The 25,064-nt window shown below is 49.9% G+C and overlaps 10 protein-coding genes across 10 annotated transcripts; 5 read left to right on the plus strand and 5 right to left on the minus strand.

The window, feature by feature from the left end:
• Window positions 1–42: 42 nt before the first annotated feature.
• On the minus strand, window positions 43–2,061 carry BDZ83DRAFT_695395 (uncharacterized protein; the record flags this gene model as incomplete). The annotated part of the gene is made up of 5 exons (XM_060511357.1): window positions 1,862–2,061; window positions 1,279–1,735; window positions 871–1,214; window positions 570–821; window positions 43–505 (listed from the first exon to the last, which is right to left on the minus strand). Exons 1-5 carry the CDS (start codon window positions 2,047–2,049, stop codon window positions 43–45), a joined length of 1,704 nt encoding a protein of 567 aa, XP_060367125.1. The 5' UTR covers window positions 2,050–2,061.
• Window positions 2,062–2,487: 426 nt separating this feature from the next.
• Window positions 2,488–5,191, plus strand: BDZ83DRAFT_573194 (family 3 glycoside hydrolase; the record flags this gene model as incomplete). Its single annotated transcript, XM_060504596.1, has 4 exons — window positions 2,488–2,584; window positions 2,641–3,247; window positions 3,306–3,621; window positions 3,677–5,191. 4 exons carry the CDS (start codon window positions 2,488–2,490, stop codon window positions 5,189–5,191), a joined length of 2,535 nt encoding a protein of 844 aa, XP_060367126.1.
• A 392-nt stretch (window positions 5,192–5,583) lies between these two features.
• On the plus strand, window positions 5,584–8,079 carry BDZ83DRAFT_750331 (bacterial alpha-L-rhamnosidase-domain-containing protein; the record flags this gene model as incomplete). The annotated part of the gene is made up of 1 exon (XM_060513906.1): window positions 5,584–8,079. The coding sequence occupies one exon, from the start codon at window positions 5,584–5,586 to the stop codon at window positions 8,077–8,079; it is 2,496 nt and encodes an 831-aa protein (XP_060367127.1).
• A 772-nt stretch (window positions 8,080–8,851) lies between these two features.
• On the plus strand, window positions 8,852–10,472 carry BDZ83DRAFT_649910 (lactose permease; the record flags this gene model as incomplete). The annotated part of the gene is made up of 2 exons (XM_060510327.1): window positions 8,852–8,997; window positions 9,056–10,472. The coding sequence occupies 2 exons, from the start codon at window positions 8,852–8,854 to the stop codon at window positions 10,470–10,472; spliced, it is 1,563 nt and encodes a 520-aa protein (XP_060367128.1).
• Window positions 10,473–11,118: 646 nt separating this feature from the next.
• BDZ83DRAFT_695407 (uncharacterized protein) lies at window positions 11,119–12,282 on the minus strand (the record flags this gene model as incomplete). Its single annotated transcript, XM_060511358.1, has 4 exons — window positions 11,119–11,375; window positions 11,448–11,800; window positions 11,888–12,117; window positions 12,178–12,282. The coding sequence occupies 4 exons, from the start codon at window positions 12,280–12,282 to the stop codon at window positions 11,119–11,121; spliced, it is 945 nt and encodes a 314-aa protein (XP_060367129.1).
• Window positions 12,283–12,814: 532 nt separating this feature from the next.
• BDZ83DRAFT_667259 (uncharacterized protein) lies at window positions 12,815–14,486 on the minus strand. The gene is made up of 2 exons (XM_060511100.1): window positions 13,705–14,486; window positions 12,815–13,646 (listed from the first exon to the last, which is right to left on the minus strand). Exons 1-2 carry the CDS (start codon window positions 14,206–14,208, stop codon window positions 12,927–12,929), a joined length of 1,224 nt encoding a protein of 407 aa, XP_060367130.1. The 5' UTR covers window positions 14,209–14,486; the 3' UTR covers window positions 12,815–12,926.
• Window positions 14,487–14,769: 283 nt separating this feature from the next.
• On the plus strand, window positions 14,770–17,584 carry BDZ83DRAFT_227221 (uncharacterized protein). Its single transcript, XM_060501779.1, has 6 exons — window positions 14,770–14,959; window positions 15,027–15,055; window positions 15,139–15,719; window positions 15,783–16,510; window positions 16,583–16,812; window positions 16,880–17,584. The coding sequence occupies exons 1-6, from the start codon at window positions 14,909–14,911 to the stop codon at window positions 17,469–17,471; spliced, it is 2,211 nt and encodes a 736-aa protein (XP_060367131.1). The 5' UTR covers window positions 14,770–14,908; the 3' UTR covers window positions 17,472–17,584.
• A 112-nt stretch (window positions 17,585–17,696) lies between these two features.
• On the minus strand, window positions 17,697–18,928 carry BDZ83DRAFT_772407 (uncharacterized protein; the record flags this gene model as incomplete). Its single annotated transcript, XM_060515384.1, has 3 exons — window positions 17,697–18,084; window positions 18,116–18,271; window positions 18,357–18,928. 3 exons carry the CDS (start codon window positions 18,926–18,928, stop codon window positions 17,697–17,699), a joined length of 1,116 nt encoding a protein of 371 aa, XP_060367132.1.
• Window positions 18,929–21,314: 2,386 nt separating this feature from the next.
• BDZ83DRAFT_614074 (uncharacterized protein) lies at window positions 21,315–22,712 on the plus strand. The gene is made up of 2 exons (XM_060507803.1): window positions 21,315–22,004; window positions 22,073–22,712. Exons 1-2 carry the CDS (start codon window positions 21,607–21,609, stop codon window positions 22,263–22,265), a joined length of 591 nt encoding a protein of 196 aa, XP_060367133.1. The 5' UTR covers window positions 21,315–21,606; the 3' UTR covers window positions 22,266–22,712.
• Window positions 22,713–23,263: 551 nt separating this feature from the next.
• BDZ83DRAFT_718048 (EC51a protein) lies at window positions 23,264–23,988 on the minus strand (the record flags this gene model as incomplete). Its single annotated transcript, XM_060512016.1, has 3 exons — window positions 23,264–23,352; window positions 23,413–23,474; window positions 23,546–23,988. 3 exons carry the CDS (start codon window positions 23,986–23,988, stop codon window positions 23,264–23,266), a joined length of 594 nt encoding a protein of 197 aa, XP_060367134.1.
• Window positions 23,989–25,064: the final 1,076 nt, after the last annotated feature.

Consider the following 25,064-nt stretch of genomic DNA (forward strand, 5'->3'; position numbering starts at 1 on the left):
TGCTTGGTTAAAGGGCCATGGCCAAATACTAGGTTTGCCACCTTACTCATGGCTAGCGAGAATCTCAATCATCCTCCTGAAGTCAGGTACTTCATCAACCCAGTATTTCAACAGGTTCACTACGTCCGCGACACTAGTTTTCCAGTCGTGTGGAAGCTTGTCATGCAGCCCTCCATACGCCGCAGCGATCAACACAAGCGCGCTCCGTGTGCATGACTGTAGCATCAACCACGTCCCATGATGTCGATGGAAGAATCCTGTCTTGTTAATATTGATCCTCCGCACGCAAAAGTCTAGACCTCGTGAGGCAAGCATATGTGAGTCCCGGTCATCTCCAAGTCGGCCATGTACAGCGGCGTAGATGAATGGCCAGTACATCAGTTCCAAACAGTCTATCAGATGGCCACTCAGGATGAATCTTAGCTGCCCGTTTTCATCGAAGTCGAAAGTAATGTCGCTAGAATCGTCTATCGCGGGCCGGAGACTCGGTGGAAGAGACCTGGCCCTACGGATAAGAGACACAATATTAATTCTGCAAGGAGTACCATGGTCGGAACACAAAGGCTTACCAGCTGTGAGCTTGCCGCTCGAACTCTAAGGTCATCGCCACCTTATCCGCAACCTCGCCAGTGTCCTGACTATCCAAACATGTAGCCGATAGTATGCGGTTGTTAAGTCGCCTGAGTGCTATCTCGGCCAGGTAAAAATACCAAGCGGGCTCTCCTTGAGATTGTATGGACTCTGGAGGATCGGGAAAGAGATCTGGATAGCGTAGATCCCATGCACTCGTCTTGATGATTCCTAACTCCAACCGCACCTCGCTGTGCGACACTTAGTACGTCGATTGGAAACGAGAGTAAGAAGACTCACAGCTCAGACTTGAAGCATGCCCAATGGATGGTCTGCTGCAAGCGCATAGCTCCAGGGCTGGCATCGCGACAAGACAGTTGGAAAGTGTGGCAGCTCGATAAAGCACGCGTGAACATTTTCCAGGCATCAGCTGGTCGCATCGTAGTCATCAGATACACGCCAGCCAGGAAGAAGCATTGGGCTTCTGCAATGCCGCTACTGGACAGTAGCAAACCCATTCGCCTTTGTGCCGCGACAAAGAACGCTTCGGCACGGCTAAAGTATTCGTTTTGTCGAATGAATAAAGATGTATGTGCAGTGACGGTGTCATGGTCTACGGTCGTTCCCAGGGCTAGCACGAGCAACTGCAAATCTGTCAGATATTGGTTTGCTGAGAGTAGGGGTTGAAAATGACGAAGAATGGCGTACGACAAGACATGACCCAGAATCCCAACCGAACCCATTGAGAGACGTGCTCTTGACATGTTCTTCAATCGTCGGTATATCCAAAACTGGATTGAAGATGTGATAAACAGACAAGAAAATGCCGAGGAGTCTGGAAGCGTCCTGAACGTCCACGTCTGATACGAGAAGAGGGCGTGACACCGAGTCGATCCCCGGAGAAATAGCCGGAGGCGAATCGTGTGATGAATAATGTACGTTGGCGGCTTTCCAGACTGGCCAATTGAGTAGTACATCGCGATTGACATAACGGACCTCGAAGGAGTTGATCCAATCGATATCGGTGGTTGGAAATGGCGACGACGAAAGCGATGAAGCAAAGTCTAAGCACGGCTGAGGAGCAGCAGGTAGCGGCCGGCTGCCTTTTACCACGCTTTCCAATTCATCCAATCTTCGTAAGATGGCGAGACTGGCTGCATCGAAACTGCACCATGATCATGTTGGCCCAGAACAAACGTAGAGAGGAAACATGCATGTGGGAAAGAAATTGCTAGCCATGGACAGGACAAAAGCCAGGGAAAACATCAAGGGGCCAGAGAAGAGCACACACCTAGCCTTTTCGAATTCGTGGTAGACGCAATCTATCCCCAGCTTCCTGCAAGAATTGCAGGCTGGCTTTTCGTTGTCACACTTTGTCCGTCGCTGACGACATGTCAGACAGGCCTGGACAGCTCGTTTCCGAGGATACGCAGGTCTCTTGCGAGAGCTGGCACGAGTTTCTGCGTGTGAATTGGACATGGTCGACGATGGGTAGTACGTTCGCGGAGTGTAGGATCACAATGCGCGAGAAATGAAGAGGAGTGCTGCAGGTGGTACAGTGAATTTGCTACCAGCTCAAGCGTTTGGTTTATTCCGCGGAAAGCCGGAATTGATCAGTCTTTTCGGGGGACCGATGCTCCGCGACGCAAGATTACTCAACATCAACTCAGCCCTGGATGCAGCAGACTACGGAAATATAACCGAAATATTATTGGGGAACACGCTGGCCATTGCAGACCATGAGAACTTCCAATGCGTGTTTAAAAACAGCCATGCACAATGGTGCGTGTGAGCCGCATGACTAGGCGCCTAATGCACTCGAACCGGTGATTATTTTCCACCTTGTCATTTTATGAGAATATCGTGCCTAGAACTACCTCATACGAAAAGGTTCAAGCACCATTCACGGCCTTGATCATGACTATCTCCTATATTGCAGAGAAAGTAGCCGTTTTCGACGTGGAAGATGTCGTGGAGAAGTTGACCGTTCAAGAAAAGATTGACTTACTTGCTGGTATGGTTTCACGGCATCCTGACGAGAGGTAGGATATCAGCTGACTGTACCTGCAGGTATCGACTTCTGGCACACCAAGAGCGTTCCTCGTCTTGGAGTTCCCTCTATTAGACTCTCTGATGGTCCCAATGGAGTCCGAGGTACAAGGTTCTTCAATGGTGTGCCGGCAGCTTGTTTCCCTTGCGGCACAGGTCTAGCTGCAACTTGGGATGCCGGACTGCTTCGAGAAGCCGGAACGCTCATGGGTCTCGAAGCGAGAGCCAAGGGAGCGCACATTCTCCTTGGTCCCACGGTCAATATGCAAAGAAGTCCATTGGGAGGCAGAGGATTTGAATCCTTCTCAGAAGATCCAATTCTTGCAGGCCAAAGTGCCGCTGCAATTGTCGCCGGCATTCAGAGTACAGGAGTTCAGGCTGCTATCAAGCACTTTGTGGGAAATGACCAGGAGCACGAGCGAATGGCTGTTGATTCTCGCATCACAGACAGGGCTCTTCGAGAAATCTACTTGCTGCCTTTCCAGATCGCTGTGCGTGATGCGAACCCGGCGTCTTTCATGACGGCTTACAACAAGGTCAATGGCCTTCACGTAAGTGAAGATGCCGCAATGCTCCAGAGCATCTTGCGTGATCAATGGAAATGGGAAGGCCTGATCATGAGTGACTGGTAAGTACTCAATATCAACCCAACAGACAGTGGCTTCAAGCTAATTTCATTGCGAAAGGTACGGCACATACTCAACGATCGAAGCTATCGAAGCTGGTCTTGACCTGGAGATGCCTGGACCTACACGTTGGCGCGGCCAGCTGGTGAAGCACGCTCTAGCATCTAGGAGACTCCTCCCTGAGACCGTCGATGAGCGGGTCCGCGCTATCCTTAAAGCCGTTCGCCGTGGAGCATTAACGGGCATTCCTGAAGGAGCAGAGGAGGACGGCCGAGACCTTCCAGAGACCTCGACCCTCCTTCGAAAGATTGCGGGAGACTCAATCGTACTGCTAAAAAACGAGAACTCTACCCTACCTTTCAAGAAAGAAAAGACCGTGAGTTTATCATATGCTTGCTCTTGGTGTTTCCCAATTCCTAAACTTTTGACAGGTTCTTGTAATCGGACCAAACGCCAAAGCAGCGGTCTACTGTGGTGGAGGATCAGCTACACTGAGACCTTATTACGCAGTCACTCCATTCAATGCTATTTACGAACAAGCAAAAAATGTGGTTTACTCAGTTGGGTGCTACGCTCACAAGATGCTACCGATTCTTGGCCCTCGACTGAAAACTGCCGACGGTCAGGTCGGCGTCACCTTCAGGGCTTACACCGCACCTGAAACTGATAGCGACCGTCAACCAGTCGATACGCTGCATCTCGTTGACACGAACATGTACTTTGCCGACTACTACCACCCCGAGATAACGGAAGATCTATGGTGGGGAGAGATTGAGGCTTCTTTCACGGCCGAAGAGACGGGTGATTTCGAGTTTGGTCTGACTGTTCACGGAACTGCCAATCTTTACATTGACGGAGAGCTCGTGATCGACAACGAGACAGTCCAAAGAGGTGGTGGAAGCTTTTTCAACGTCGGTACTATGGAGGAAATCGGAACCAAGGCATTGGTCGCCGGGCAGACGTACAATATTACGGTCAAATTTGCCAGCGGCGCAGCATCCAAGGTCAAAGACGCCGATGGCGTGGTTTCCTTTGGCGGAGGCGGTGTTCGCATTGGCGGTGTCGAAGTCCGTGACGCAGACGAGGAGATTCGCCGCGCAGCAGAGCTTGCAAAGTCGGTGGACCAAGTCGTTATTTGCGTCGGTCTCAATGCAGACTTTGAACAAGAAGGTCATGATCGCCCGCACATGGACTTGCCTGGAAGAACAGATGACTTGGTTTCCGCTGTCGCTGCTGCTAATCCATCCACCACAGTCGTAGTCCAGTCGGGGACGCCCGTGACGATGCCTTGGGCTGGTTCCGTGTCGGCCATTATCCAAGCATGGTACGGTGGAAATGAGACGGGTAACTCCATTGCGGATGTCCTATTTGGGAACGTCAACCCATCGGGCAAGTTACCCCTTTCGTTCCCGGTCAGAGTTGAGGACAACCCGGCTTTCCTGAACTACCGATCGGATCAAGGGCGCGTTCTTTACGGCGAGGACGTCTTTGTTGGGTACCGCTACTACGAGGCAGTCAAGAGATCTGTTCTCTATACTTTTGGGTGGGGACTCTCTTACACGACCTTCAGCGTTAACGGTCTCCAGGTTTCTCACAGAGTCACGGACGGTGACGAGAAGATTCTGGTGCGAGTCGAGTTGAACAACACTGGAAAGGTCGATGGTTCCGAAGTTGTGCAGGTCTACGTTTCGCCCCAACAACCCTCTATTACGCGCCCTGGAAAGGAGCTCAAGGGATTCTCAAAGACACATGTTAAAGCGGGGCAGTCTACTCAAGTGGAAGTTGTTCTGAGCAAGAAATATGCTCTCAGCTTTTGGGACGAGCCGCGAAAACAATGGGCTGTGGAGGCCGGGAAATACGATATCCTGGTTGGCACCAGCAGCCTTGAGACGCCTCTCGTAGCCACAGTGAAGGTTGAGAAGACCTGCTGGTGGTCAGGCATTTGAGTACCAAAAAGCTTTATTAGGGACAGACGATAAGAGATAGACTTAGGCCTGCATTAAATGATATGCTCTGTGAACTCACACTTGTAACAAAAAAGTGGCTCCCCATGTCCTTGAGGCGGCCTTGCGATGTGTTCTTCTTCCATGATGTGTCGGGTCGATAATGGTATGTCCGATCAACTTGGGGAAGCTCGCTCAAGAGGGCACCGAGCTGGCGGATGGCACGGTGTATTTTTAACCCCCACCCTATTGTCAAATGCTCAATTTCACGGTTTAAATAAGCGCATGCCCGCGCAACTTCCTCTGGTCCAGCGACCGCAGTGGATGACCCTAGATTCCAATCTCTCTCAACCGCAGGTACCAACAACAAGGACACCGCGCACCATTTTGATATCATGGATCCTCAATTACTCGACACACCCTGGATCTGGCACCCCGAGTGGCAAGACCATGGCGCGAATACTGCTGGTGGTATCGTGCACTTCCGCAAGAGCCTGAAGTTGAAAGAAGTTCCGCATGGGCCGTCAAAAATCCAGATTACGGCGGACACAAGATACAAGCTATTCGTCAACGATCAGGACGTCTTTTCAGGCCCCGTCAAAGGGGATGAACATCTCTGGTTCTATGACGAGATCGACATACAACCATTTCTGAAGGTCGGGGTGAACTGTATTTCAGTCAGAGTCCTGCGCTTCTTCCATGCCACGCAGTATGCCACAAGTTTCCCACGACTACCCATTCCCGGACTTTTTGTTCGACCTTTGGCAGCAAATGATGGGGTCCCATTGCCTGTCCGCAGTGACAGCTCGTGGGAAGCCGCTATAGACCGTGCCACGGTGCTTCGCATCGACCAGAAAGAAGACGATTTTCTCCACGTTTACGAAGACGTGGACGCAAGGAAAGCGTTGGAACTCGCTTGGGTATCAGCGAAACAATTGGAACTGCCAACATCACATGGTATCACTCCACCATGGGTGCTCTCACCGCGAATGATACCGCAGGCAACGACAACCTCTCAATCAATTGCAGCTGTTCACAATGTCAAAAGTTCTATCAGCCAGGCTTCGTGGGAAAGCTTTTTCAAAGATGGTGCGAGCACGCTCCGACTGCCCGCGGGCACACATCACCACATCGAGGTTGAGGCAGAAATTCACTTGACGGCGATGCTCACGTTTCGTTTCAGGCGATCCAAAACCTCGGGATCAACTTTACGAGTTCGTTATTCTGAGGCATATGAAGAGGAACCAGAATACGTGCCCTACATTCGCCGCAAAGGCGATAGAAGAGACACGACCAAGTCCCTGTTCGGGCCCGAAGACAAATACATCTTTGCCGGCTCTTCAGGGGCTCACGCCAGCTCCGAGATCGCCTACGGTCTAGATGCGGCGGAGTTTGAGACCTTCTCGCCTTTTCATTTCCGAACTTTACGCTTCATGTCTATCGACATCCAGGTAGACCCAGAGAGCGGTCTCGAATTTGTAGGAATTGTTATCGACCAGGTGCACTATCCTTTGGAAATCAAGAGCGGACTGACCCTTCTGTCGACCGATGACCACCAGAAGACTTATCAGCGACTCTGGGAGAACAGCGCACGCACGTTGACCAACTGTATGCACGACTGCTACGAGGACTGCCCCTTCTATGAGCAGCTTCAATACGCCATGGATGTTCGCAGTTCCTGTCTGTTCACATACTTCGTGTCAGGCGACGATCGGATGGCTCGACAGGCTATCGTTCAACTTCATAACTCGTATCGTCCGAGTATTGGACTCATCGCAAGTCGCAGTCCTGCTCATGTCTTTCAAGTGATCCCTCACTTTTCGCTCTTCTGGATCTGCACGGTAGCTGATCACTTCACCCATTACGGCGACGGCGACTTCACTCAGAAATTCCTGGCAGTATGCGACGGTATACTTTCGTCCTTTACGCAGCGCTTGAACGCTGAAACTGGACTTATATCAAGTGACTGCCAGTCAGTCAAGACGCATTGGGACTTTGTCGACTGGACAACTCAATGGAGACCTATGGGCATACCGCCAGCTGCCCAAAGAACGGGTACTCAGACATTCACCAACTTTCTGTACGCCTACACGCTCAAGACTATCGCCGAGACTGTCAGGGACCTCGGTCGACCGGCCCTTGCGCAGGAGTACAGTTCACGGGCAGAAGATATCATCTCAGCCACGCAAAAGCACTGCCGCGTGGGGACAATCTTTACGGATGGATTAGCGGCCAGAGCCGACCATTCGCTGGACTTCAGCCAACATAATCAGATCTGGGCTGTCCTTTGTGGCGCGACTAGTGGTGAGGAGGCGAGACAACTCCTCACGCAATGCTTCAATCATGGTTCGAGGGCGTCGAACCTCTCCACCACATCGGGGCAACCCATCACGTTCACCAAAGTTTCCACGGCGATGTCATTCTATGCTCTCCGAGCCTTGTCCGAAGTTGGCGGAGACCTCTACGACAAGGCTTTCCACTCTTTCTGGGATCCCTGGCGGCATCAGCTGAGCCAGAACCTCACAACTTGGTGCGAGGACGAGGTGACACTCAGATCCGACTGCCACGCGTGGAGCGCGGTGCCCCTCTACGAGTTCACGACCGAGGTCGCCGGAATCAAACCACTCGAGCCTGGATGGCGAGCCATCTCTTGCGCTCCTCGGTTCAACCTCTTCAGCGAGTTTGACGCCAAGGTGGCGCTTGGTGGAGAACTAGCGCCTGGTATTGCTCGTGTCAGATGGTCCCGAGAGGTTGGTACTGATGAGCTGAGTTTGTCGGTTGTTCTGCAAGACATCCCAGTCGAAGATTCGATTCGAGTAAGCGTAAAGCTTCCGAGTGGTGTTGAGGAGCATTTTGGTCGGGATCTTAAGTTCAACTTGCAACTAAAGTAGAGTACCTAGCGTACCAAGTTATACTAAGCATACAAGCATCTTGCCGTTCGCTCATAGCCCGCGAGCCCCATGAGATTGTGACCAAGATTCCGCGACGGCACATGTCTGCCACTTGTTGATTCACCCAAATCTAGGGGCAAGGTCATCCTGAATGATTCACAAAATCGTCAAGCTGGAGTCAGATTCGAGATGAACCGAAGGCTAGCGTGGGGTCGAGCCAAGTTAGTGGGAGAATATGAGATGAATGCATTGTCCCGGCTTTCCGCGTGAGCTCCACCTGTTTCACGCTCCGCGTATTTTTGACAGTCTCAACTCCGGCTTTCCGCGGCCGAATCTGTTCTTTCAACTGGTTTCCAGCCGAAGAATCCAGCTTTGAGCTGGAGAAGAAATAGTTTTGAGACTAAGCAAATATCTCGGTCACCTACCGGGTCACGATATTCGACGGCCTGGATCCCTAACGCCCCCCAGTCCCCCCGCGAATCACCCCATACCCCGGATCCCAAGAATCTTTGAAGGGGCGCTAAGCTGAGCGTGTCCGAGGGAAACACCTCATCGGTATTCTGCTCATTCTTTAGCATCACGCGACGATTTGTAGCTTGCTTCCATGACTGCCGGTTAACTTTTCTATAAGACTCTGTTCAAGCGCTGACTTCACTTGTATTGGCCTCCATTCACCACATCTTTTCGAGCCTTTTGCAACTTTAGCCAACTCGGGCAAACGCTCTAAGACCTACAACACTCACAAACTCGTTTATAATCCAGCAGAGTCAACATGGGACCCGGCAGCAATGTCGAAGCTCCGTTCGTCACCGCTATGCCAGAGGGCGCGGTAGACCCAAAGAAATGGTGGAGGTCCAAGAACCTTCGCACTCTGAATTTACTTCTTGCATTTCCAATGCTGTCCATCTTCACCCAAGGGTAAGGGTGCACTGCGTCGCTCCCTCGATGGTATTGTATGCTTACACAAGAAATTTAGTTTTGATGGCTCCATGATGAACGGCCTACAGTCGGTCGAGAACTGGCGAAACTACTTTGGAGAGCCCAAAGGTTCAACCCTTGGCCTCTTCAACGCTGCCTATCCCATCGGAGGTCTCTGCGCTATCCCGTTTCTCTCTTTCGTCAGCGATAAATTTGGTCGTAAGATTGGTCTGGCATGCGGTGCGATCCTGTGCATCATCGGCTCTACGGTCCAAGCCTCAGCCCAGAACCTCGCCATGTTCGTCGTCGCTCGTGGTATCCTCGGATGCGGCACCGTATTTCTTGGAGCTTCAGGCGCCCCATTGATCACAGAGATTGCGCATCCGGCACACAGGGCAACCGCAACCGCGTTGTTCAACACCTCATATTCTCTCGGTGCCATCGTGGCGGCGTGGACAACCTTTGCGAGCTTCCGCATCGATTCGACATGGTCGTGGCGCATCCCATCGGCCATTCAGGGCCTTCCATCTGTCATCCAGCTTCTGGGTCTGTATTTCGTTCCGGAGAGCCCGCGTTGGCTCGCTTCCAAAGATCGCAACGAGGAAACGTTGGCTTTCTTAGCCAAGTACCATGCCGAAGGTGACGAACATGACGCTCTTGTCCAGTTCGAATATGAAGAAATCCAGAGCACTCTCGCATACGAGCGTACAATCGACCGAGGCAGCTGGATCCAGAATTACCTCGAGCTCATCAGGACGCCTGGAAACCGCAAGCGACTGTTTATCATTCTCTGGACTTCGTGCATAGCCCAGATGAGTGGTAACGCCTTCGTATCGTACTACTTGAGCAGCATTCTATCATCCGTGGGATTAAAGTCTTCCATGGAACAGACTCTCATCAACGCCACCCAACAGATTCTCTCTTGGCTTTCTGCGCTGTACTTTGCGACACTACCTGGCAAGCTTGGTCGCAAAACACTGTTCATCAGCTCCCTCTCCGCCATCTTTGTCTGCCTGGTTTGCATTACAGCTGGCAGTGCCATCTTTGCAAACAACGAGTCGAACAAGGCCGCTGGTGGAGCAGTCGTCGCGTTCCTCTACCTCTTTTCTCCTGCTTACAACCTGGGTCTCAACGGTAACTTGGTACTATACATCACCGAGATTCTTCCATACAGCCTCCGTATGCGTGGTACAGCTTGTTTCCAGCTGTTCTCCACATGCTTCTCCCTCATTTCGACCTACGTTGTCCCCATTGGTCTTGACAAATTGGCTTGGAAGTTCTACACCATCTTTATCCCTTGGGTTCTTATCGAGATTGTCGTCTTGTGGTTTGTTTATCCAGAGACCAAGGGCCCTTCCCTGGAAGAGATTGCTCTCCTTTTCGACAGGCCTACCATGGATACGACGACAACAATTGGAAAGGATGGCGTTAAGCATGTCGAAATTGGTTTTGCTGAGGGTACGAAGAAGGTCTAAGCGGTAACATCAGACTAGGTGAATTTGTATAGTTGGTAGCTCATGTAATCACGGAGAACCAATGACGCGGCTTGATAACAATGTACATCGTGTATTTAACAGTCATGTTTTGAGATGATAAAGTTGTCTTTCCTGTCGATTAAGTTAAGTCCAAAACTGCTCCTAGGACTCGACTTTCCTACTTCTCGCAGATAACTTACAAGAGCTTATTCCGCCTCGACTTTTCTCTCAGCCGTCAACGCTATTACGCACTACTTCCTTTCATTCAGAAATCTTCTTGCATTGGCTCCACTCACTCAGACCCTGATGATCACTAATCACCCAGATGATGTAAAATTCATCCGCGTCTCGGCTGTATCACTAATCTCTATGTTCTCCAGACTGGCCCTTCGGTGGCAGTTGGTTCTTGAGATACACAAGCTTGGGAAAAGTTCGCAAGTCAAACTTGATTGACATCCAATTAAACTTAAGAAGGCCTTAGGGTGAAGGATCCAGGCGAGCAGATCCTCAAACTTTGATATAGTAGTCAGGTTCTCCGCACAATATCAAGTGTCTAATTCTGAACTTCTGACAGGCTTCACGTTCATTGGATCACTGAGTAGAAACATGAAGCGAGAAAAGGCAACCCCAACCAGCTTCTACGTTCTCAGTTCTTCTGACCCCACCCAGCGTGGATGACTTCTTTTACGGTTCGCGCCTTGATACCTGGAAACAAATGATTGAGAGTTGTCTTGGGCTTGAGATGATACAGTCCTTCTTCAAACCAAATGCCAAAGGTGGCGAAAAGAGCCTGAAGTTGAATTTTTGGCATGACACTGTACAGAGACGGGTGAGAAGGCAATTCGGTGATCTTGCCAGTTTTCAGAAAGTCGATATCGTCATGGGTAACCTCAAAGTTGACGCCTAAAGCAACAGAATGTGTAAGCAAATGTCAGATAATCACGTTAAAGCATCTTTGGTTATTGTCTTGTTTACCTTTGACCTCTTCCGCAATTCTGAGAAACTCGTTCCACGTCAAATTTTCGCCGATAACATAACTCTCCTTTTCCCACTTGGGGAGCTCCAAGCTTGCTACCACAAATTCCGCAACGTCTAAGGTATGCGTGAAGGTAACAGGGGTATCACCTTTGCCAGGTATGGCGGCTCTGTTGTGCTCAATGTCGACGACAATGACGTTTTGGATCTGGTATGTTTTCACTCGTGGGTATCCCCAAAAGTCTAGAAAGTAGCCGACGTAATACAAGGTGTACTCAAGAGATGAGTTTTCGAGCGCTTCCACTGCATCGAGCTTTGATTGACCGATAGTCATTTGCCTCTCGGTTACTTGACTAGAAGGCCTTTGTCAGACATTCTCTTCTCAAGATCGGGATTTCTTTTGGAGGAGTGGTAGCAAACACGAAATAGTGATGACTTACTCTCTCGAGTAGGGGATTCCCCAGACGCTTGGAATGAACCTCCTCGTATGGACGCAGGCTTCGGCGGCACGTATCATGTTCACCTGAGGAGAGCCATCTGAAGTCACGAACAGGGTCGAGATTACTGTGTCGACTTCGTTGTCGTCGAAGACCTTTGTCAACGCTGAGACGCTGCTGTAGTCAACTGGAATGATCTCGATTCCCATCTCGTCTTGAAGGGTTGGATTCACCTAAGTCAAATTAGCATCTAACCCATACCCTGAGCTCAGACGAGAGTAAAACAAGCCCACAGATCTGCTGAGTATCTTGACGCGGTAGCCACCCTTGCGATTGATGGCCTCAGCAATAGCTCGGCCTATCCCACGAGTACCTCCTGCGACGATGATGGTAGTCATGATAATCTGTAGTTCTTTGAAAGTTGAAAAAAGTTAAATCAAGCTAAGCACGGAGCTTGAATCATTTGTTGGGCGAACTCAGATTTTGAGGACTTCGTCCTTATATAAACCAGCTCAAGACAAATATCGGGCAACTATCTATCCGACGGGCATTCCATCAATCCGTAATCCATGTTCATCTTTTTGATCGACTATTGAAGGTCGCCGCCCACCATGCTGGCTGCTGCGCTCGATCTTAGCTAGAAATAGTCCCGGACAGATTTCGGCCGAACACTCCACGCCTCCTTGCGAACGCCACACCTATTCCACGCAGTCTAGTTTCAGATACTGCGTCCCCGCTTATTGTTAGGAGCTTTGAAAGCTGTCTGTGTTTGTTCAATTTGACTTCAGTCAATTTCTGAACATTCACGACTAGCGCAGAATACATATATTCTGGGAAGATTCCTACGAAGACCGGTGCCCGGCTCTGTCAGAGTCTACTGCGAGGGGTAAGATGTAAAGAGACTTGAGATCCCTAGTAGCGTAAGTAGAAGGGCGGAAAAGTTATTGGTTCTATCTGGGTCACCTCTAACACGTTGACTCAAGCCCCAAAATATAGACAGACGTTGATCAGTTGCCCAGCACAGCACATATCTAGCACGGGCTCACTTCTCTTCTCTAAAGAGTCCTTGATGCTGACATTCGACAGTCTGGCTAATTATGTTGATGAACTGCTGAGCTCCGTCCTCGGCAAAGAATATCTCCTCACTCATGATGCAGCGCTTGATGAAGTCTTGAGCGCGGCCAAACATTTCCGTTTCGTACTCTTTGACGGCTTCCTCAAGTTTCGATGCGCGCTGCGCTCTCTCAGTGAGAATAGCAGCCCCGTGCTTGAGGATGCTTTCGGTGAGCTTGAGGGCGTCAAACATGGCCATATTGACCCCTTCGCCTACGAATGGTGTCGACACATGCGCGGCGTCGCCAAGAAGGGTGATGCCTGGAACACGATCCCAGTTGACGGAGGATACGGGCATGCGGTAAAGATGCCAGGGCCGAAAAGGACCTTCGGCGTTGGAAATGAAGCTTTGTAATTCGGGAGCAAAGTCCGCGAAGAACTGTAGCGACGAAAGAAGCTTCTGTCGTGTGGCCTCTGTATCAGCCATCTCGAGTGTGGTCTTTGTCAGGTTCTCCGGGGCCACCAAGCCCACATAGACTCGATACGACCGATCGGACACCTGTTGCACCGAGACTGTTCGTCCATTTCCCAAAGCTATCATATTGCCGGTTCCTGACAGTTCCAGTGCGGCGGAGTAAGTTGGGTTGTTGTGCGAAAGCCGACCCTCGATGAACATCTTCCCAGAGTATTCAGGCCGTGCTGTAGTGAGCTATGTGATGTTAAAGAGCTGGCATGAGAGCAATATGGCATACGCAAGGATTACTCACCAAAGGCCTAACTTTGCTCCACGCACCGTCAGCGCCAACAATGAGCTGGAACCCAGATGCAGAGGTGCCGTTCGTGAACTTGATGATCCAATCCGAACCTGAGCCCTTGTCAATTGTCCGGACGCCGTGACCCCATCGCACCTTATGAGATGGAATTGAATCCAACAGAAGTTGACGCAATTGGAAACGGTCAATCTCAGGAGCGTCGCGATCCTGACCGAACTCGGCTTTCAAGGTGCACGTGGGATCCATTACGACAAACTTAGTAGCATCCCACCGCGCGAGCCTGCTGAACTCCTGGAAGAGTCCTGCACTTCTTAGCGCCTGCTGCCCGGAGGCGCCATGAAGATCAAGGGTTCCACCCTGGTACATCGGTGTGGGAGTTGAGTCGACGTCTTTCTCGAAGACCACAAAGTCGATGTTGTTCTTCTCCAGTAGGCGGGCGAACGTCAGACCGCAGGGACCAGCACCAATAATTGCGATGGAGGCTGAACTGTAGGCCATATCTTCGATATCTGACTTCCTCCTCGTATTTGGTGATATGTCGCTTTAATACTTGGATTCCAGCTAGTGTTTATTGGTGAACGACTTCGATATAGCGTAGTTAATAGGTTTGCATAGGAATGCGAAGGATCTGAGTCTGAGTTGTGCTAGAAGGAGCAGTGTGTCTGCTTTGTTTCCGGTAAAACATGAGCTCAAGGGACGAAGAGGCCAGGTGTTCCCCTTCATCTTATACTGTTCCATTCTTATACTGTTCTGTTGTGTTAAGAAACACAAGCCATATTCCCATCCAGCATCCAAGCTGAGTTGATCTACTGGTTCACTTAGTCGGACCTTCGCTTTACTCACGGACATCGTGTTTTCTCCGGGTTGGATGCGCTAAACGCAAACAGTGTTAGATGCTCCCGATGTGATTGGTTGACCTCGGAGGTGCATTTGCCATGAAAGATTGGGTAAGGAGAACATTGTCCTAGACCTTGCTCGTTGATTGGCTATAGTCGGAATGTCAGCATCATATTCGGAGGAATGAGTTCACTGTTGGCATTCATCCCTCACCACTTCTATCGTACTGTCAGCACAATCACAATTTATCGGAAGGCTATTATAATTGATCAGCCGACTTGTTCTGCGCTGTCAACTCTTGTCTGCACGAATTCTAATTGTTGCGGGATTTATAGCAGGTCTCCCATCAAGACCAATTACGATGAGCTCAGGTAGCGATCCTGTGCAGGGCACTCAGGTGGCTCGTTTTGCTGTGAGCCTTCGAAAGATCGATCAATCGTCATCGGTAGCCCGTCACTGACATGCTCGACATCTTCTAGTGTGATTATTGCCGACAAAAGAAGTTCAGGTACTTTCATTACTAGCCCGACTTGTTGCCAACGACATGTTCCGAAGAAATGGAAATCTTGGGTATAGACTAACAACTCAAAGGTGCTCCAGGGAACTGCCAAAGTGCAGTGCATGCCTTCCATGGCCCGGGCCTTGTAATTATTCTCGCGATCGTCTTAAGTCCGCCCCAACTCAGAGCCAGCCCAGTTCGGTGCCAACCCACGGACAATCACAAACTCAGGGTAGCGAGCCAACGCCACAGCTGGCAGGCACACGAATTGATCCCACGGTAGAATCTCGACTTTGCCGCATTGAACACAAACTTGACCGCTTAAGTTCGTTGGTGGAAAATGCTGTCCTGCGAGCTGCATCCGAGAAGGAATCGGAAAGCGTTGCTCATACCGTCTCGCGGGCCAACCAGGCGAACAGTCAAACCGATCCTCGGGTTCCGAAGCTGTTCATTGGCGAGTCTCACTCTTTCTCTTTCGTCAAAGAGGCAACTGAAAACATCCGGTCCACGCCTGGAATACCTGGTCCTTCGTCTCAGCAAGAGACGGACGCTCAGTCTGAGCTCCAGTTTCTATCAACGTCCCTGACTACCGCGACAGTTGAGCCCGGGCACAACGCGCATATGTCAGGGTTCTACGTACCTTCCAGAGCCATAGGCTACAAGCTTATTGGAAGTAAGTGGATCGGTCCTTGACCACACGACCTGGCCATGTGCTGATAGACATCGGCTTTTCAAGCGTTTCTAGAACACGCGCCAAAGGGCGAGCCATTCTTCGTCACTCCTTCAGAGGAGCTTCTGAAGCAGATAGTCTTCAACCCAGATAAAGTCTCTCAGAAGGCTTGGCTGGTCTTTTTCAACTACATCATGTTAGCTCAAGTCTCTCCAGAGAAGCAAGACCATGGCGAAGAAACTGCGAGATTTCGGCAGAATTTGCGGATTGCCCTGAATGATAGCCGCATATTCTTGGAACCACGGCAAGTAAACGTCCAAGCATTGGCTCTGCTAGCTGTTCATGGCGAAGATTACGCCTCTCCGAACTTGTCGTGGATGCTAGTTGGTCATGCTTGTCGCCAAGCGGAGGCTCTCGGCTTACATCTGCCAATGCATAACGATGTTGAGTCCTATCAGCGTAGTCTCTCGATGTTTTGGCTTCTTTTTGTATTGGATAAATCGTGTGCTCTCGCCTTTGGTCGATCTCCATTCCTTCCGATGAACCTCTACCGAGAGGTTCCGTTGCCTGATTTCAGCTATCTGCTCAAGTTCCGACCTCATCTTGATTCGGAGTTCAGCAGTGCATCACCGGCTGCTCGTTCGTCTGAGTTTGGAGCACACTTCTTCACCAGGGGTATCGAGTTAGCCAGGATCATGGGCTTAGTCGTCGATACGCTGGCCCCAGGTTCTTCACCAACCTCGAGAGAGACTATCAAGCTGCAGCTCGAAGAATGGTCCACTCAAACGAAAAAGGTATGTCAATGAAAGGATGATCTTACATTCGCGTCGAATCATTTCCTTCTGCTTACGCTGTGCACATGACAGATTTTGGATGAAATAATCGACGCAGATAGGCACCTCCTTGAGCCGACTCAGTTGCAGGAAATGTCCTTAGGCCTCAATAGTCTGAGATTCCAGTACCTCCACGTCGTGATTGTTCTTCTCAAAGGGGACAAGTCTTCCTCCAATCAACGCTTAGAGTGCGCGAGAGAGGCTCTATTCTTACTCCCTTCAATTGTCTCTAATTGGTCTTCCGTATATAACGGAGTTGTTTGGTAAGACTTTTCCAGTAGATCTCCAACCTATATTCATGATCCCTTCTAATAAACATTTATGTAACAGGCATCTATTGTACTATCCTTTCATACCATTCTTTGCCGTGTTCGAGAACCTAGTCCACAGCTCCACGTTCCAAACCTCAGCGACAATCGACCATGATCTTGGTCTCCTTGCTACAACTGTTTCCTACTTTTCGAGCATGAGAGATCAGATGCAACTTCTCGCCATTCTATGCACACGTCTGGAGAATGTCGCGATCGTGTTCCTCGAACTAGCTCGGAGACACATGCGACATCGTCATTCAGCCATCAACAAGACCCTCGATTCCTCATGGCCCCCACTAAATAGTCGAGCTGAAAAGCATGTCGAGGAGGTTTCCACAGGGGATGCTCTCCCCAGCCCCTCACAAGGCACTCTTGATGACTTCACTTTGGACGATGGGCTAGACATCGGAAACTTCCTTAACTGGCTGCCGGCTGACATTTTCACATCTGGTCCATCTCTGGGGCTTGAATCGCGACAGAATCTCGGATCTGCAAGCCGCAAACCTGAAGCTTCATCCACCGCCGATTTGCGAGGTCGGAAAAGACCGTTTGATGCGATATTCGATTGGTTTTCTTGGGACACATACTACGCCGACATGCATTTTCATTAGGTGATTAATCTTTTGTCACATTTCCATAATTATCACACGGTTGATGAAGGGGCCTAGAATGACTCCTGCTACTTTGATTGAATCTTGGAGTCAGTCCCAACTAATATTGCTTTGTAGGAAACCGAGCGTTCTTCTACTGCAATAGACTAATAAAACTAAAATCTCCCTCATGGCTCGAGTACACCCTTCTCCAACACAAAATCAGCCTTCGGCGGCGTGATATACTCAATCTACTCGATCTTGTTCAAAATGAACGCTTCCATACCGCAGCAACTCCGCAAAAGTTCCAGGTTCATGGTCCCTGTTCTCGTTCTCTTTCATATCCCACAAAGTCCCCAATGCATTGGTCGCGGTCATGCCTGCAGCGTGGGTGACCTTCTGCATAGTCGATGTAGTCAAAATCGTCCATACGACGTTATAAGCCTTCTTGTATTCTTCAGACTCTGGATCGGCGTCCAATCGGACTGAGAAGAGGTTGAATAGGTCCTCGCCATTCCAACCGATGATGGCTTCTGCCGGCCAGTCTTCGTACAGCGAGTCGTGGAGAAGGATTTTCTTGTCGAAGTAATCGACGCCATCGAAGCCGTCATTAGGCTCTTTAACCGCAGCAACTCTGATCCAGCACAACGATTTGAGCAATGTACTCCAGGACCTTTGGGAGAGGAGCGCTCCAGTTCCACTTGAAGTTCCGAGCTTCGACTGCATCGGCGTTCATGTTTTGTGCGAAGGAGACGAGAGGATTTGCGTAAATGCCATCGGAGCTGTTGCGGCCCTTCCAAATCTCCATGAAAAAATCGTGCCTTGATAGTCAATTAGCCCCCCCCCCCCGTAATCAAAGTCGCAATCGTGCCGTATTGTTGAGCTCTGGAACTGATTCGGACTTACCAGTGTTTGATGAACATGTCACCTTTGCGACTTGCAATAAAATGGTTGGCTACGACATTCGAGTACATCCAAGGGGCGGAAACCTGGTAAGGGCTGTTTGGATCCTCGAGTTGCTTCCAGCAGAGATCGTCTATGGACCGAACGAGGATGGTGCCCACATCCACCCAAGCACCGCCATATTGGTACAGACAAATACCGCGGAGGAAGTCTGCGCTGTGGGGACCAGTCCACACACGGGGCCCATCCATCTTGTGTGCAACATAGGCCTCGGGTAGTTGGTCTTCCTTGACCCAGTTCAAGGCGTTGTTGGGAGAGTCTGGGACGTCGTCCAAAACGCGAATCGCCCATTCTGGACCGCAGAGTCGAGCCCAGTTGATGATGTTGCGTTGGCCCCAGCTTGGAATGTTGTCGAGACCAGAATCCCAAAAGGCCCAGATGTTCTTTTCTGAAGTGACTTGGATAGGACTTTTCAAAGACTTGAGAATCTCCTGATCGGAGCGCGAGTCGAGAGGTTCAACATGACGGAGTTTTGATTCGAACTCTGGCGGGATCTGAAACTTTGGCGAAGACATTGTGCAGTGTGAGTACCAAGAGACATAGAGCTTTGAAGGCCACAGTTCTAAGGCGAGATTGAACGACTGATACTAAGGCATCTTAAATGCTTCCACTGCTGTTAGTTTAGACTGCTACTGTGTTGCACGGAGCAAAAGCCGCAATCTGTAGCGCTTACATTGACGAGGAGCCGTTGATGGATCTCCTATGTCTATCACATTTGGCGTTCGACGAAAATATATGCACCAATGACGTTCTCGGTATCGGGCTGTAGCGCTGACAAAGATGAGATGCAGGACGTAGCCAAGTCTGACCGACAGGAAACGTGGACACTTGTGCACAAAGCAAATGGAGATGAGAGCGGATGTGTTTCCTATATGGTAGGATGACATAAGAGTCAATAATCGATTAGTTGGCCCAGGACTCGGCCGACAGTTGAGTTGTTTTGATTCGTGTGTTGGTTGTGCGATGGCGGGTCTTACTGCACCTTTTTACGACGTATGCAGCATGTACGGGTAAATTCTGAACACACATCTATCGTGTCACCGACTTCGACAATTGATGGTAAGAAAGCATTCAATTTGATCAAATCTGAACAAATGAAGTCTCCAACTCCTCATATCACATCAATCTGGAGCCATCAAATGGCTGTGAACTCGACATTTCTGCGTCCTATTTCTTAGATGTCCGTTTTTTGCGGAGCCATCGATGATGTGATCTCTCTGTTCACTTGAAGCGGTGATAAGTTCTAAGTCTCAACCTTCATGATTTAGACGGATGTTGCAAACAATAAACTCGTAGAAATTTTCACACAGAAGAAACATGCGATCACCTCCCGAGTCGGTGAATCTAGCGTTTCAAAGCCCTATCACAATGCAGTGGGCCAATTACCTAGTCGGTATCGAGCAGGTGAGATGCCTTCATTCACGGTAGCTCTCAGATTTTCATACTCTGTCAACTCCAGATGCCCAGCCACAGTCCGTCGGGGAGGATCGGTGTTAGCCTCGAGTTTGTGGCTGAGGTAAGATAATGCCAAGTTCCTGTTACCCTGGCTCAAGCCGATCGATTACACTTGGGCAATTCTCAACCGGAACGTTATGTAAATATGCATGCAGACTCCATTTCCCGATGGATTCGAGCTCGGTACATGTTGAGTAAGGTGATTCACCTCCCATTGGACCAAGTGTGTCTGTTCCACTGATCGGGATGCAACAGACCAAGGTATCGAACGTGGGTCAGGTAAACAGGGCTGAGCGATCTTCAAGAGGAGATTTGTAGGGAAATAAAAATTAAGGTTCTGTTGGCATTTGGGTGGCTTTAGTCAAGCCATCCGTTCGCATTGCTTTTAGCTAGGCTACTGGCACCACTGGCTCACTAGCTGGCTTCCTCATTCGTGCCCGAGAAATCAACCCCTGCTCGCCTTGTGTAGCTATGTACGGCGAAGTAAATTAGGGGATACCGGCATGGAGTACTCTCTCATTCTCTTTTCTGGTGGAGCGACTGCTAGGCTATTGGTTTGATGATTGCTTTGCTTCATACTGGAATGCAGACTGAAATCTCAATTTTCGAGAGGCGCACAGCAATCCCCGGTTGTTGTAGCGTTGCTCTCATCCTGAGGACAGTTCTTACCAATCCGCACTTTGCCAATGTAGCTGACGCCACTGTCATGATTGAAAACTGAACAGTACCACTGCTTATGTTACCATAAGATCGTGTGCGACGCATCGCATCTCACCAAGACATCGTGACTGCCTGAGGAGGAGACCCAATGCGGCGCTGCCGTTAGCAATTTCGGGCGCAGGGTCGAGGAAGCTAGAAATCGTGCAATTAGCCCGAGCTAAAATCGGCCCCGTTTGTGCAGTGCCGCAGCTCCAAAACAAATCTCGTAATGGCTTCTCTCAAGTCTCGGCGGTTAGCGGTGCGGCATGGAAATGACTTCATCCAGAGATCTGCGAATGACGGTCTCGGAATGGTACGAGGGGCACAGTCCTACCTACATACAGTCTTAGACCCTGTCAGCCCAACAGGCCAAAAGATCTCCACCACAGGCAGCGACATTCGCTAGGCCCGCCCGAGATCGGGAACTTTGGTGTGTGTGTGCTGGTCGTCGAGAATAGGTGGTAAAAACTGTAAAAGACGCAAAGAGGGCCAGGGATCTACGAGCTGATCCGGGGCTATGCCACTTAGGGATGCACCAACAGGCGCTTGCTGTCAGCCGAGATCCCTGGTAGTCAGGATTCTCCTTGCTTTCGGCCCCATGAAACAGGCAACACAGGGCAATTTCAGCCACTTAGAGTGTGTTTGGGGGCGCTGCTGGGCGTGTTGGACTATCTTAAGGTTACTTTGAAGGCCTGTAGAGTCTAATTAGGGCTGTGTCGCCAAAGGCCAAGGTGACCCAAGTCAATAGGGGCTGTGGCGCGCCGGTCCAACGCAACTAAGACATTCCAACTGTAAGCGAGTCGGGAGTGCGGCGCTGCTGATTCAAGGGGTTTGATCCTTCGAGTGCGTGTGGTCATGGTCAAATTTTACTTAAGGCGCAAGAGTCTCTCACGACATTTGGCAATGCGTCCTTGTTGTCATCGCACACTTCACGGTTAGGAATTGAAGACTTGCGTCGGTAATCCTTGACGATAGTCCAAAAGATCCCTCCCGCAATCGACCAGACACTTACACCACAACAACTACGACCACCGACAAAATGACTCAAGCATACATCATCGGCGATAGCTCGCCGTTCCTCAAGCGTGTCTTGATTCCCTTCTGGGTCATTCGAATCGCGATCATGGTTCTTGAGATCGTACTCTACGCTGGAACCATCGCCGTTGCCGCTTCCAACAAGGAGGCCCTGAACGACTACGGCGACGACAACAGAACAGCAAGCTGGGTCATTGGCGTCCTCTGTGTCATTATGGTAATCATTCTTATCTGCTTGATTCTCGACATCGTCTGCATCGTCAAGCGCTCTCGACGCACCCTCAGCCCGAAATTCTTCCTCGTCTCCAACGTCATCCAGACTCTGGTCTGGGTCATTCTGTTCATCCTCACCATCATCGGTGCTGGCGGCGCATTTACCTTCATTATCGCGATCGTTGTTCTGTAAGCGACTTCCAACCAACTGGCATTTACCCCCATTGAGCGCCAAACTGACCCTTCACTTCCTCTAGCGCTTCCTTCGTCGGCCTCCTCATCTACGCTAGCGTCATTTACCACAAGTTCCGCAAGGGCACACTACCCCGCGGAAACTACGCTCCAGCCAACCCAAGCACTGGTTACACTGGAGGTTACGCCTCCAACGAGCCCAACAAGACCTACGACCCGAACGCAGCCCGTTACGAGATGGACCAGAGATACGCATAAACCATTGGTGGAAGGTTTTCTGATTAGCGTTGATTGGTTTAGAAACGGCATTCACGACTTGGTCATGTCCACAAGTCGATTGTAGCAAAGACAGGCTTGGTCATTGTTCTTTTTGTTACTGATGAGGAGGATGACTGCAACTCGGGCAATGATACCAGGCGTAAAGAATTGAAATTTATTGGTTTTGCATACTCCACCGGCCACAGGCTCATTGGCTCGATAGTGTCCAGCAGCACGCATTTCCTTGCTCATATCTCCATCAATGAAGCGGTTGAAGTTGTGCAAATAGTTATATGTACGTTGTCACCAAGAGTCGAAAGCTCAAATTTATGGGGAACGGGTTCGCCTTAGATACCCTTTCCCGCTAGCCTGAGCTTGATTCTCAATACCGCATCACTTTGCTCAGAGAATCGGCGACGAGTCGTGGCCCAGGTTTTTACTAGTGACAAGTTTGCTGTCTCTTTCACTGGCCGGCCGCCTCTCTTGACAAACAGCTTCTGCTCTACTCCAATGCCCCTCGACATTAGCGACGAAGATCTCGCATCAGACAAGACTTCTTTGACCCATGCAATCCAATCCCTTGACGACCAGGGCTGAAACACGAGTGGGAAAATACATCCTTTGACTGTCATTCGGGCACGATACATGATTGCCAGCATCCGAGACGAACTCATTGCTGCTAAAAGCTATTGCAATTACGTGAATTTGTCCGCCAGTCACGTTGGGTAGGGAGCCCATGTTGCTTCAATTCTGAACGACGCAGAAGATTCATGTCCTTGAATGAAAGCAGTGACGCCTGAGATCGGGAAGACACAGTACTTGAGATTCGAATAGATCAATCTCAAATGCTTCAGAATAGTTATTATACCTCATTCTACCTGACGACTAACGAATTGCAGATGAATCGGGATCCACGCGACAGCTAGCAGTTCACTCTGACAGACACTCTTCTGTTTGGAGCTGGACTAATGTCCTCAACTGACAACTGAAGCCTGCGTTCAGAGCTTCGAGGCCATGAAACGGTAGTAGGCCAAGCAGTTCCAGTCGGCAGAGTACTGGCCGCCAGATAATGCAATCCACTCCTCACCTACAGCCGATACATATTAGCATTTGTGTCTCGTCAAGTTCATCATAGGAACAGCCATACCCTTTCTTACAACCCTATCGAGATTGCCCTTGGACGATGTCGTAGTTCCACCGTAATCAATACTATGAAGAGAGCAGGTTTAGTACATATCCATACATTCCCCTAGCCAAATACATCTTGGAGGAAATCTTACCGCTGCATTCTCTTGACTTCGTCCCAATCGTGTCTGGTCTGAGTCCATGTGTTGGGATTGTCTGCCAGACGCCTGACGTGAAGATAGCTGGCCTTGAACTTCTTCTGGAAGACAGCAGTCTTTCCAATGATCAGACCAGTATGTAGACAGCCTGTCTGATCAATGGTGTATTGCTGAGAAGGAGTCATGCCCTTTTGGCCAGGATACGCCTTGTTGCAAGACATGAAATAGTAGTATGTGTTGTGCCTCAGGGTGCCAACGACCTTCTCGGCCTCTATCCATGCCGCACTAGAGTCGCGGGACAAGATACCGTCGGCGTCGAATACATTGCCTTCCGTAGTAGCCAAGTCGCCTGGAGCGCGTACTGCGAGCTCTGTGCCAAGCTTTGGAAGAGCCAGACCGGAGGCGGCGACGCAGTAAGCGAGAAGTTGCAGAAACCTCATTGGGAATGTTTCCAAAACACTTAGTACGCTGAAGATGGGATGGTATCGATTGACCATGCAACAGAGAATTGAAGTTGTAAAGCATTTATACGTGAGCATTTTGAGCTGATAGTCTCTCATTCTGCGCAATACCAAAGCCCATGGGATCGAAAGTCCACATCCTCGGCCATCCCGTAGCCAAGCTACTCATCCATCTGGTGGTTCTAGACGTCAAAAACCTAGATAAATTCCAGGGACGAGATGCCGTCTAAGTTGGAGGCAATTACCGTATCCAAGAAAGGCTCCACGACAATCAATTCTCGCCATGGTCAACACAAAGTGACGAGGTAGTTCTAACAAGTGTTCTATTCCTGTTTGAAGCGAGTGATTCCACGAGATGGAACCACCGGCGGGATATTGACTGCATTCTTGGCAACACCTGCTAAGGGATTCATGGCACGGAATGACTCGTGGCAGAACACAACAAAAGAACAGAGTCGCCGTCCAAGAGCCTCCTGGACGGTTCTTTAAGTCAAAGCGTCAGCCTAAAAGTCCCGGGTACTTCGGGCCTATGGGTTGCCACAAAGCAATCTGTTTGCGACTGACTTTAAGAAACAGAACAAGGATCAAACCAACGAGAAATTCGCCGAAAATGCAGGCACCTTCACAACGTTGGATTCCAACATTGATTGCACCTTAACTATCGCCGATCAGCTCGGCTTCTTTACGTTACCTAAGCGGCACGAAGTCCTGTCTTTCCGAAGTTCTAGAGTGATAGATCCACTCATAGAGAGAACATTATCCGCGAAACCGACGGTACCTCTTTCCGATTTTAGAATTCCCAAGTTCTCTCAATCAGGCTGAGCAGACTCTCAAACAGAAAATAGCATGGGCTCCAGAGAATAGCTTTGCCTAGGCATTGAAGTACAAAAGTGAATGGTGATGTTCGACACCGAACGGTCAAGGCACGTACGGCTTGGAGTTATGCCCGTGTATGTAGCTGACTTGTATGATTAGATTATTATCAGGCTATTCTTCTTACGTTCTTTCCAAAAGAGAATCTCTCACATCCTAGTGTATTCATCAAACCATACTAC

Source organism: Colletotrichum acutatum (genome assembly GCF_030867785.1).
Source record: "Colletotrichum acutatum strain CBS 112980 chromosome Unknown BDZ83scaffold_27, whole genome shotgun sequence".
NCBI lineage: Eukaryota > Fungi > Ascomycota > Sordariomycetes > Glomerellales > Glomerellaceae > Colletotrichum > Colletotrichum acutatum.

Bases quoted from the DNA above. Each gene is read 5' to 3' on its own strand.
- BDZ83DRAFT_667259 (XM_060511100.1), bottom strand. From the start codon at position 14,208: ATGGCCTACAGTTCAGCCTCCATCGCAATTATTGGTGCTGGTCCCTGC. The intron at 13,647-13,704 runs GTGAGTAATCCT...AACATCACATAG, and splicing joins GGAGCAAAGTTAGGCCTTTG to CTCACTACAGCACGGCCTGA.
- BDZ83DRAFT_227221 (XM_060501779.1), top strand. From the start codon at position 14,909: ATGAGCTCAGGTAGCGATCCTGTGCAGGGCACTCAGGTGGCTCGTTTT. The intron at 15,056-15,138 runs GTACTTTCATTA...AACAACTCAAAG, and splicing joins TGCCGACAAAAGAAGTTCAG to GTGCTCCAGGGAACTGCCAA. The intron at 15,720-15,782 runs GTAAGTGGATCG...CGGCTTTTCAAG, and splicing joins AGGCTACAAGCTTATTGGAA to CGTTTCTAGAACACGCGCCA.
- BDZ83DRAFT_614074 (XM_060507803.1), top strand. From the start codon at position 21,607: ATGACTCAAGCATACATCATCGGCGATAGCTCGCCGTTCCTCAAGCGT. The intron at 22,005-22,072 runs GTAAGCGACTTC...CACTTCCTCTAG, and splicing joins ATTATCGCGATCGTTGTTCT to CGCTTCCTTCGTCGGCCTCC.